Raw genomic sequence first — 12,281 nt, 5'->3', positions numbered from 1 at the left:
ACTTCTAGTGGCAGTGTATGTTCTGAGAGAAGGAGTCGAGGCAACTGAAACCAGCTACCTTAGGACACAGGAAGTGCTCAGTGGAGTGGAAACCACTTTTCGTCATTACACTAAAAGTCACAAAATGGAAGTCAACAGAAGAAAATGAACACTCATCACACACTGTTACCAAACTCAAGAACAACAGGAACCAGTTGCCTCTACATCGTCTCCTACACTTCCTGGGGAAGACGATGATGATGTGATGTCAGTGGTGGTATCTTTGGACTTTAAAGATTTTATGGGAGAGGTGAATGAGGTAGAGGCACGTGGGGAAGTGGTTCAGTCAAGTGATGGGAGCAAGACTGGCGATGGGAACGAGGGAGTGGAAGCTGATGTGGCGAGGACAAATAAGTGCATCTCCCTGTAATATGTAAAGCACACGTAAATTAGGGCATGAGGTAGAGAAAAGTGTTGGAGTGAGTATGCAGTTCTACTCTCCATATTAGTGTCACATTGTAAATGTCAGCAACAGGAGCTCCAGCTCCCTTTATCACCAGCATTTCCATTTCCCTAGGGAATACCACCCTGATTGGCTGATGCTACTGCCTTCTTCATCATACCAATTAGCCATACTTGGTAATATGGGTTTCAGTGGCAAGAGTTGCATGTTTTGATTTGCATGGTAAAATTCCCAGATGCATTTGTCACACAAATTGAGGATCTACTATATTTGAATGATGTGTAGTGCTTGTATGTGCATGGGAAGCATAATTCAGCAAAACTTTATTACATAAAGTTTAAGAAACTATTGTTCATCTCATACTTCGGTATTCAGTTAAGTGCACCCAACCACGCTTATTGCATTATCATCCCCTTCTAATAGTAAGTCCTTTACACCCTTCCATCTTACTCACATCAATTTATATGTTCTTCACGTGCTTGGTATGCCATCTTATTTTTATGGTACCAACAGGTACAGGGCATCTACCACCAAGAAGAGCTTGGTGGGTATGTACTGGACTTGAAGGTTGTGCGACTTGATATCCTCACCAGAAATGGACCCAGCACTGGTGGTGGTGACATTGGGGCCTACCTCACTTCTTTTTGTTCATGGCAACAGAAGCTTAACCCTGCCCAAGACTCAGATGCTGAGCATTGGGACCATGCCTTCATGCTGTCTGGGTATGTGTTTAGTAGGTTTTTTGAAGCAAACTAGTAAGAGTGTGGGCTTGTCCTATTTGCTTTAAATTAGTCCATGAATCACTTTATCAGTGGAAAGTTACTTTTTTTTTTAGGTTTATGTAATCTGTTCCAAAATTCATACCATCTGTGAGAAGCCACCATACTGTATAGCACAAGCAATTTTTGTGCCACCTGCAGAAATTTTGTGTGATTACTGGATGTACAGGTCATTCTCCAGAAATGAGTTCAGTTTTCCCACCAACAATACCACAAAAACACTGGTCCCTAAGACTATAATCTTATTAAAATATAATAATAAGGGCTAGTAATCAAGGCAGGACGTGGTTGGAGAGGGTGGCAGGCGTGTCTTGCATGACTGCTGAAATGCTGGTGGTCTCAGGAGATACTGGAGTGGGATTAGTTACTGGTTTGGTGAATATGATTATATATGAGTGTGTTGTCCCAGATCACTGGCTGAAGAGTGTGATTGTTATTGCATACAAGGGGAAGGGTGATGCCCTGGAAAGAGGATATTACGGATGCATAAAACTTTTGGACCTGATAATGAGGGTAATTGACAGAGTCCTGGAAGATATGATTAGGGAAAGAGTGAATGTTGATGAGATACAGCTTGAGTTTATGCCAACCAGAGGGACCATTGATCTGACAGCTTCAGGAAGAAATACATAGGAAAGAAATAGGAGCTGTACTTTATTTATTTATTTTTTATATAAGCCTTTGACAAAGTCCCTAGGGAGGTGGTGAAGTGGACAACGAGAAAGCTTGGCTCTGAGGAATGGCTGGTTAGCAGTTATGGCTATGTATGTGGGTGCTCACACCCAGGTGAGAGTGAATGGAGATTTGTGTGGAACTTTTCCGTTAATGTTGCCATGCATCATTAGTCAGTCTTGAGGCCCTTGTTGTTTGTTTTGGTGCATGAAGCTTTCTCATGCGACCAAAGAAATGGACTCTCATGGGAGATTTTGTATGCTGATGACTTGATGTTGATTTCAGAGAATGAAACAGAGATGAAGGAAAGATTTAGGAAATGGTGAGATGGAATGGGACATAACGGTTTGTGAGTAAATGTGGATAAAACAAAATTGTTGACATCTAGGGCTGCTGATGATACTGTCACAGTAGAGGGCGAGTAGCCATGTGCAGTTTAACACGAGGGTATGGGAAGTAACTCCATCTTGTGCAGTATTGGTGATTAGAGGGGTGCATAAGAGATATACTGTAGTGGTATTATAGGTAGACTGCAAGGTAATGTTGATTTCATGTGTGTGGTGTGTCGGGGAAATCATGTAGAGATTGTGAGGGATGGAAGGATTGATCTTGCTAGTGAGTCTCTTTAGTGTGTTGAAGAGTACTTTAGTTTGGAGGACATGTTATGTGGTGGAAGTAGGGTTGCAGCTAGCTCAGTGGCTAGGGTAAGAAGTGGTTAAAAGAATTTCAGGGAGCTGCTGCCTTTCCTGACATTGAAAGTGCTCTCCCTCCATGCTAAAGAATCATTGTATGCAATATGTATTAGGAGTGTAATGCTGTATGGTGGTGAGACTGGGGCAGTAAAGGAAAAGGATATTCGTAGGCTCAAATGTACAGAAATGACAGTGATTAAATGGTCGTGTAGTGTGTCCTTGAATGTGAGGCCTGGGAAGAGAGGGCTAGGTTTATGATTAAAGAGCTGAGAGGAAGGATGGGACTGGAGTTTACTGGTGTTACGATGAGGAGTGGTGCACGTAGAATTTATGAATATTCCTGGTATTTGCATATTTGCATAAGTCTACCATCAAAATAAATAAAATATCTGAGGTCCTTATGACCTGAAAATTTGCACACTCATGCTAGAACATGCTTTCCTTAAAATTGTACTGATTAAACAGGTATTTAGAATTTTTTTTTATACATTATAAATATATTATACATACAGTATATAGATAGATAGATAGATAGATAGATTTATACATATATAAATATATTATACATACAGTATATATATATATATATATATATATATATATATATATATATATATATATATATATATATATATTATAATAGGAAAAGTGTATGGTAGGATACTTACAGTATAGACAGAGTTAGAGAAAGAACAGAGAAATTAGTTGGAGAAGCACAGGGAGGCTTTAGGAAGGGAAGAGGTTGTGTAGATCAGATATTCATTCTTAGATCTTTAGTGGAAAAGTTTCTAGAGAAGGGAAAGAAGTTGTATGCGGCTTTCATGGATTTGGAGAAAGCATATGACAGGGTGGATAGACAAGGATTGTGGAAAGTGTTAAGAATATATCGAGTAGATGGGAAGTTGTTGAATGCTGTGAAGAGTATGTACGATGGTGCGAAGGCTGCAGTGCGTGTGGATGGTGAACTAAGTGAATTTTTCTCTTTGAAAGTTGGTTTGAAACAGGGATGTGTCATGTCTCCATGGTTGTTCAATCTGTACATGGATGGGGTAATAAAAGAGGTACAAGGTAGGGTAGTGGATGTTGGAGTGGCCCTGGTGAGAGAGGATAGTGTTTGGAAACTCCCTGTACTGTTGTTTGCAGATGATACCGTGTTGTTGAGTGAAGATGAAGGGGAGCTGCAAGGCTTGGTGGATGAGTTTGAGAGAGTGTGTAAGAAACGGAACCTAAAGGTGAATGTAGGGAAGAGTAAAGTGATGGTCTTTGAGAGAGGTGAAGTTAGTGAATGTACAGCGAGGTTGGATGGTGAGGAATTGGAAAATGTGAGTACGTTTAAGTATTTGGGTAGTGTGATGAGTAAGGATGGAGGTTTGGAGGGTGAAGTGCTTGAAAGGGTACAGCAGGGAAGAAAGGTTGCTGGTTCCTTGAAAGCAGTGATAAGAAACAGGGAAGTGAGCATGGAAGTGAAAAAGTTACTACATGACAGTATTGTGATACCAACTCTAACGTACGGTAGTGAAGCTTGGACATTGTTGGAAGGACACAAGTCAAGAGTGAGAGCAGTGGAAATGAGTTATTTAAGAGGAGCCTGTGGAGTCACGTGGAGAGACAGGCTGACGAATGAGGATATAAAGGAGCGTTGTGGTGTGGATGTGGATGTGATAGGAAGCGTTATGAGGAACACACTGGGGTGGTTTGGCCATGTGGAGAGGATGGAGGGTGAAAGACTGACGAAGAGAGTGTATGTGAGTGAGGTGGAGGGGGGAAGAGGGAGGGGGAGGCCGAGGATGAGATGGAGGGATGGGGTGGAGAGGTATATGAGAGATGGGGGTGTGAGTTGGGAGCAGGGCAGTGAAATGGCGGGGGACAGGGCGACTTGGAGGCGATTTGTTTGTGGCCACCCCAAACGGGATTGAGGCGTCTGGCAATAGATAGATAGATAGATATATATATATTGTTTTAATTTTTCTAGGCTCCAACATGCTTGCATGCATTGGCCTAAGTCACCTAATGACGGCTCTCCATGCGGCACAATCCATTGCAGCCTCCCTGTTCATTCCCTTAACCCTGAGGTCATACATAATGACCTCGTCCTATGTCTTTCTCAGTCTACCCCTCATAACCCCACCCCCAATATTAATACTTCTTACCTTCCTTGCCCAATTATTATCCCCCATCCTCTCCACATGTCCAAACCATCTCAATCTACTTCTCCTCATCACAACACCAATACACTCCAGTCCCGTCCTACTTCTCAACTCTTCCATCGTAAACCCAGCCCCCCCCAGACCTTGCATGCAGGGACGCACCACACATCCACCTAATCATTGTCATTTCTGTACGTCTGAGCCGGCGAATATCCTCCTCCTTTACTGCCCAGGTCTCACTACCATACAGCGTTACACAAAATATATATATATATATATATATATATATATATATATATATATATATATATATATATATATATATATATATATATATACATATATATATACACAGTAGAACCCCTTTAGTCCGGACCCCTTTAATCCGGACTTCTGTTAATCCGGACAAAATTTAAAAATAATAAGCTCCAAAAATATGTTGTGAGTACTTCTAAAGGCATTTTCAGTATCGGCGCGGAAAGCGATCGTCATTCGTTTAGTCTCGGATCACACTAGATCGCTACATGGGCGCCTGTTTAAACACACGCTAGCATTCGTTCCATCAACTAGTTCACCAACCATTTATATTTTTATGCTGTACAGTATTTCAAAAGTTAATCCTCCTTACTATGCCCCTTAATGCAAGTGTAGCTTCTGTAATGAATAAAGGTGTGAAAGGAGTAGTTTGCTTACACAAAAATGGGTCAGAATATTCTGCAGTGTTTAGTGATTACTGCAGGTTATTTTTTGTACTTAAATGTGCTTTACTTGTACATCAAACATTAGCTTCTTGCCCATATGGGCGTTATCAATATGCCAAAGGTGACAATGTATTTTTTGCCTACATAGGTGTTATTTTTATTCCAAATATTACAGTTAATTAATTAATTTATTTTTTGCCTACACGAGCCTTAATCTATCTATCTATCTATCTATTGCCAGACGCCTCAATCCCGTTTGGGGTGGCCACAAACAAATCGCCTCCAAGTCGCCCTGTCCCCCGCCATTTCACTCCCCTGCTCCCAACTCACACCCCCCTCTCTCATATACCTCTCCACCCCATCTCTCCATCTCATCCTCGGCCTCCCCCTCCCTCTTTCCCCCTCCACCTCACTCACATACACTCTCTTCGTCAGTCTTTCACCCTCCATCCTCTCCACATGGCCAAACCACCTCAGTGTGTTCCTCATAACGCTTCGTATCACATCCACATCAACACCACAACGCTCCTTTATATCCTCATTCGTCAGCCTGTCTCTCCATGTGACTCCACAGGCTCCTCTTAAATAACTCATTTCCACTGCTCTCACTCTTGACTTGTGTCCTTCCAACAACGTCCAAGCTTCACTTCCGTACGTTAGAGTTGGTATCACAATACTGTCATGTAGTAACTTTTTCACTTCCATGCTCACTTCCCTGTTTCTTATCACTGCTTTCAAAGAACCAGCAACCTTTCTTCCCTGCTGTACCCTTTCAAGCACTTCACCCTCCAAACCTCCATCCTTACTCATCACACTACCCAAGTACTTAAACGTACTCACATTTTCCAATTCCTCACCATCCAACCTCGCTGTACATTCACTGACTTCACCTCTCTCAAAGACCATCACTTTACTCTTCCCTACATTCACCTTTAGATTCCGTTTCTTGCACACTCTCTCAAATTCATCCACCAAGCCTTGCAGCTCCCCTTCGTCTTCACTCAACAACACGGTATCATCTGCAAACAACAGTACAGGGAGTTTCCAAACACTATCCTCTCTCACCAGGGCCACTCCAACATCCACTACCCTACCTTGTACCTCTTTTATTACCCCATCCATGTACAGATTGAACAACCATGGAGACATGACACATCCCTGTTTCAAACCAACTTTCAAAGAGAAAAATTCACTTAGTTCACCATCCACACGCACTGCAGCCTTCGCACCATCGTACATACTCTTCACAGCATTCAACAACTTCCCATCTATTCCATATATTCTTAACACTTTCCACAATCCTAGTCTATCCACCCTGTCATATGCTTTCTCCAAATCCATGAAAGCCGCATACAACTTCTTTCCCTTCTCTAGAAACATTTCCACTAAAGATCTGAGAATGAATATCTGATCTACACAACCTCTTCCCTTCCTAAAGCCTCCCTGTTCTTCTCCAACTAATTTCTCTGTTCTTTCTCTAACTCTGTCAATAAGTATCCTACCATATACTTTTCCTATTATACTAAGAAGACAAATGCCCCTATGATTACCACACACTTCTTTTTCCCCTTTTCCTTTGTACAAGGGAATAATTATACCTGACTTCCAATCCTCCGGGACTCTACCTTCCTCCCAGGCCAATCTGCACATCTTCCACATCCATTCTACTACTATCTCTCCCCCATGCTTCAGCATTTCACCACACACTCCATCAATTCCTGGGGCTTTCCCTGATTTAACATTCTTCATTGCTTCCACAACTTCTATCCTACTGATTTCTTCCTGTCTTCTCACCTCCCTCCTTCTTCCAGCCATTCCCCAGCCACTTATAGTCGCATTACTTCCATCCTCCACGTTCAACAATTCCTTAAAGTGTTCTCTCCATCTGCTCACTTTTTCTCCCTTCTCCACTAGTAATCTACCATTTTTATCTTTCACTCCCCTGCTAACTTCACTTCCACCCTGTCTTACTCTTTTCACCTCTTTCCAGAACATTTTCTTACAGTCCCTCCACTTTACACTCAAATTCCTTCCAAATTCCTCATCCACTCTCTTCTTACTCTCTCTTACTAATCTTTTCACCTCTCTCTTTCTTTCTACATATAACTCTCTCTTCCGCCTCTCAACTTCTTCCACGCCCCTATTTCTCATCCATTCATTGTATGCTTTCTTCTTTTGTGCCACAGCCCGTTTCACCTCTTCAGTACACCACGCTGTTCCTTGCACCCCCCCTCCGTCTTCTCTTCCTTCCACACACCACATCACATGCTGCACATATTTCTTCTGTAAATATTCTACACACACCCTCCACGTCCCCCATCTGCTCCAACTCATATTTGCCCAATCGTTCCTCCACTTCTCTCTTATACTCTGCCTTTTTCTCATCCTCTTGTAACCTTTCCACTCTCCTTGCAACTACTCCTTCCTCTCGTCCTTCCCTTCTTCTCTTCCTCCATCTTACTTGAACTTTAACTCTGGCCACCACCAAGTAGTGGTCAGAAAGTCCACTCCCCCAACCTCTATAAACTCTTGCATCCAATATACATCTTCGCATCCTTTCATCCACACACACATAATCAATCATTGCCTTCCTTTCACTCAATTCACCACCCACCCTTCTCATCACTCGCCATGTATACCTGTGGATCATTTTATGCCTGAAGAGGGTATTGGCTATCACCAACCCCCTCCCAGTACAAATGTCTACTAACGCACTCCCATTCTCATCTATCTCAGCAGGCACACCCCACTCACCAACTATTCCATCCACCTTCACATTCCCAACTTTACCATTCATATCACCAATCAAAAACACTCTATCATTCCTTCCAAACTTTTCCATGCACACTTCTACATTTGTCCAGAACTCTTCTCTCACTCTTCTAGCACGGTCTTGCGTTGGCGCATACACACACACAATCGCCCACATTTGTATTCCAACTTTCAACTTTACCCACACAATCCTTGATCCAACTGATCCATACTGTCTTATGCTCCTTTTCCATCTTTTACTCACAAGTATACATACTCCTTCCTTTGCCCTCTCATTCTCACCTACTCCTGCACATATACCCCATCCATACTCCCATTCTCTCACACTTTCTCCTCTCCATTTTGTTTCAGTTATTCCACATACATCCACTTTCGCATCCTCAAGCACCTGGACAATCTCTCTCTCTTTCACCTCATCATTCGCTCCCCTTACATTCCACGTTCCAATTGCAATGTCCTTTGTCCGGTCCTTGGTCGTCAACGTTTGGTCAGTCCTTGTCCGAGGCTTATTGTTTGTTTTTTTTAGTTAGTTGTTTTCCGGGGAGGGGCACTAACCCTCCGCCAACCCATTTAGTCGCCTTTTACGACAAGCAGGGATACTGGGGGAGTATTCTTGACAAACCCCCCTACCCCCAGGGGTACGAGCCTTAGTCATTCATTCATTCATTGCCAGACGCCATGTATCCCAAAAGGGGTGGCCAAGGGCCTAGAGTTAATTGTTTTACAGGGAGGGGCACTAATCCTCCACCAACCCCACTTGACGAGTCACTTACTACAATTTAAAATGTAGGCTAGTTTCTTGTCATGGCCTTACCTGTAAATTATGCAATACAAAACTATCTTACATGATTAGTTTTGTTATTTTAGTACCGGTATCCTTTCATCTCTTGCAGTTATGTAGGGTTGACATATGCCACATATGTTAATAATTAACAAACATACCATATGTAGATAGAGTTTGTATGAACTGAAGATTACCCTGATGGTCCGGACAATCTGCTAATTCGGACAACCCTTCCCCCCATATAGTCCGGATGAGAGAGGTTCTACTGTATATATATATATATATACAGTAATCACTCCAATATCCGACGTAATAGAGCCATTGGTAGGTCCGGTTAATGGTTTTGTCCGGATATTGGGCCCCAGCTTATGGACTTGTACTTATGGACCCTAACTCAGAGAAACACCTATACAACTCCCTCTGGACATGCATAGCAACTATTTAAGACCCAAATCACACCAATAAGGCACATAAATGACTGAAATAAATGCAAAAGAAACATAAAATGAGGGTTTAGAAGTATGTTTATACATTAATAAACATTCTGGTACTTATGGACCCTAACCTAGCCTAAGTCAGAAAAACACATTCCTACTGCACATGCATGAGGTAAGTATAGTATGGAAAAAAGTACAGTATGAAACATTCTGGTAAGTATAGTATGGAAAAAAGTACGGTATGAAACATTCTGGCTACTTACAGCAAGTCCCTGGCCACCTCGATGAATAACTGCCTCCTCTCGGACTCTGACAGTAAGAACGATTTCCTGAAGCACTTGCAGTACACTCTTCCTGAAGTCTTGCACTGAACTTAGTCAATAACACACAGAAGTCCGTTCTCTTCACAGTGTTCACTTTAGTCCAAATAATGCTTCATTGTAATTTTGTGTTGCACATTAGCTTTTCCCCTTTTTTTCCAAATTTCCAAAGGCAAAACAAAGAAGTCTATTTACGTTAAATTTAGTTTTCACTGAGTCTTTTCTCTCAACTCGAAAACCTTAACACAACACACCGTTTTTTTCACTGCACAACACTCAAAATTCCCGTGTGGTCTAGTGGAGAAGTTCTTGCTGTTTATTCACTGTCAGAGTCCGAGAGTATCACTGGCAGGTGACCAAGGGGTGCATCGCTGGGTCGTGGTGATGGTGTACCCACTGCAGAGGACTCTGAGGAAAGCCGCAAACTCACGTCGAGCAGTGACTCCACTGTGGCTGATGTGCTGGGCTGTGGCTCGGAGCATGAGGGCCTGTCTTGGGGAGGCAACGGAGTGGAGCCAAGGCTGGGCACGGCGGGGGTCACGGGCCTGAAAAAACTGTCAATCGTTGACTGACGCAAGGACCGACGATTCTGACGATTGATGATGCGCTGCCTGAAAGCACGCACTTCCTCCACGAGTCCCAAGGGCCCCATCTCCTTGTCGCAGTCTGGGTGTTCCAGGTAGTCTAGGACGAACTCTAGATGTTCCCGGGGTGCGCTCAGCTTGGGGATGGCTGGAGTAGTGTCCTGCTGAGAGGAGTCCGCATCATCATCGCCTTCGTCGTCGGAATCTTCAAGTTCGGTACTGACACCAGCAACCGAAGATGCGATCTCGATATCAGACAATGTCTGATACCCAGGATCGCCCACGTCGTCGTCCAACCACTCACGAACATCGTCCACATCAACATCGTCGCGGTGTGTACGTAGCCGTGCATGTAAGTCATCCATGTCAAACCCTAGAAAATCGTACTCCACATCCGTTCCGAGAAGTAGACAAGACCAACCATTTTCAAGAGTTTTCACAGGGACTTCCTTCCATGCACTAGCCCAGTTGTACAGCGCAGACTTGATGTTGTGGCGGCGAAGGTTTTCCAAAGTCCGCTGGCCTCGTGTGTCCCGTCCCTCCCTGCGCTCGTTCTTGTCCTTGAGAACAACCATCACCTCGTCCAGGAACTTCCGACGGTATAGGCGCTTTGTTGCCACGATCACTCCTTGGTCCATGGGTTGAATGAGAGCAGTCGTATTAGGTGGCAGAAACATGCACCTAATACAGCCATTCTCAGCAACCAAGTCCTTGTCGCACGGGTGGGCAGGTGCATTGTCGAGCAGAAGGAGAGCCTTTACCTGGTCGCGAGGGATTCCCAGTGTCTTCGTCTGGTAATGGATGACCTCCTTGACGAAGTGACGGTGAAACCAGTCCTTGAAAATCACAGCTGTGAACCATGCTTTCAAAGAATGGTACCATACGACAGGAAGGACATCCATCACCCCACGAAGGCACCGAGGCTGCTTTGCACGGCCAACAACAACGGGCTTAAGCCGGTGCATGCCGTTAGCACTGGCACAACACAAAGCAAATATCCGTTCCTTGGAAAGCTTGCAGCCAGGTACAAGCTTCTCCGTCTCCTCGGCTAGAGTGTTCGTTGGCAGCGAGTGATAGAATAGGCCAGTTTCGTCAGCATTGTAGACTTGACCGAGAGTTAGGCCCTCCCTGGCGATCAAGCCTTTCACCTTGTGCTGAAACTCGTCAACTCCATCCTCGTTAGCGTCCAATGCATCGCCATGTGCTTTTTCGGTTAGTAAGGCCATGTCGCAACTTGAACGCGAAGAGCCAACCCTCGGATGCCTTGAAGTCTAGGGCGTCGTGAAGCCTTGCGAACTTCTCAGCAGCAGCCTTCAGCTCCATTCCACGTACCATCACACCAGCTGCACGTTGCTGTCGTTACCAAATCAACGTGGATCGGTCGATTTCTGCAAACTTGGGGGTAAACATAACCTTCCTTTCCACGTTGCGTTTGCTTCTCGACGAGAAGTCAGCCGTGTACTGCATGAGTTTGTCCCGGGAACGTTTGATATCGAACAAAGTCGACCGGGCCAGGTTGTATTCGCCGAGAATGCGGGAAGAAGACCAACCCGCATCAACTTTCTCCAATATCTCCCTCTTCTTTTCCAGAGTCAACACCACTCTCTTCCTTTTCTCAGGTGGCGGGGCCATCATCACACACACTAAGAGGAGGCCCGAGAGCAGCAGGAGGCCTTGCAGCAAGTACAGCACCACCACAAAAGCGAGCACGTGGGCAGCCATTGCGAAGAGCGTAGGTCCAGTCACGGTGAGAGACAGGTGGGAAGTGGGGAGGATGCAGCGGCGCTCTATCGGACGTCGGAGGAATGACGAACCAAAACAATGCTTTCCCGCGGCGCGCACGGCAAGTTCAAAATATGGACGGGAATTTTTTTTTTTTTTTTTTTGGGGGGGGGATGTTGGATCCCAGGACGATAAGGTCTGGGTAGTGGGGATGTTGGGTTATTGGGCG

General features: G+C 44.3%; 1 protein-coding gene across 1 annotated transcript in view; it reads left to right on the top strand.

The window, feature by feature from the left end:
• LOC145412391 (uncharacterized) overlaps positions 1 to 12,281 on the top strand; it is a 235,392-nt gene that overhangs the window by 101,716 nt on the left and 121,395 nt on the right. Inside the window, exon 7 of the mRNA XM_080282280.1 lies at positions 956 to 1,164. Within this exon, the coding sequence (XP_080138406.1) occupies positions 956 to 1,164 (209 nt within the window). The remainder of the gene's footprint in view (positions 1 to 955; positions 1,165 to 12,281) is intronic.

Source organism: Coenobita brevimanus, chromosome 93 (genome assembly GCF_032717465.1).
Source record: "Coenobita brevimanus isolate Jiangsu-jjx chromosome 93, ASM3271746v2, whole genome shotgun sequence".
In the NCBI taxonomy this organism is placed as follows: Eukaryota; Metazoa; Arthropoda; class Malacostraca; order Decapoda; family Coenobitidae; genus Coenobita; species Coenobita brevimanus.
Note: the sequence above shows the minus strand (reverse complement) of the source record. Positions and strands in the feature narration are given on the sequence as shown.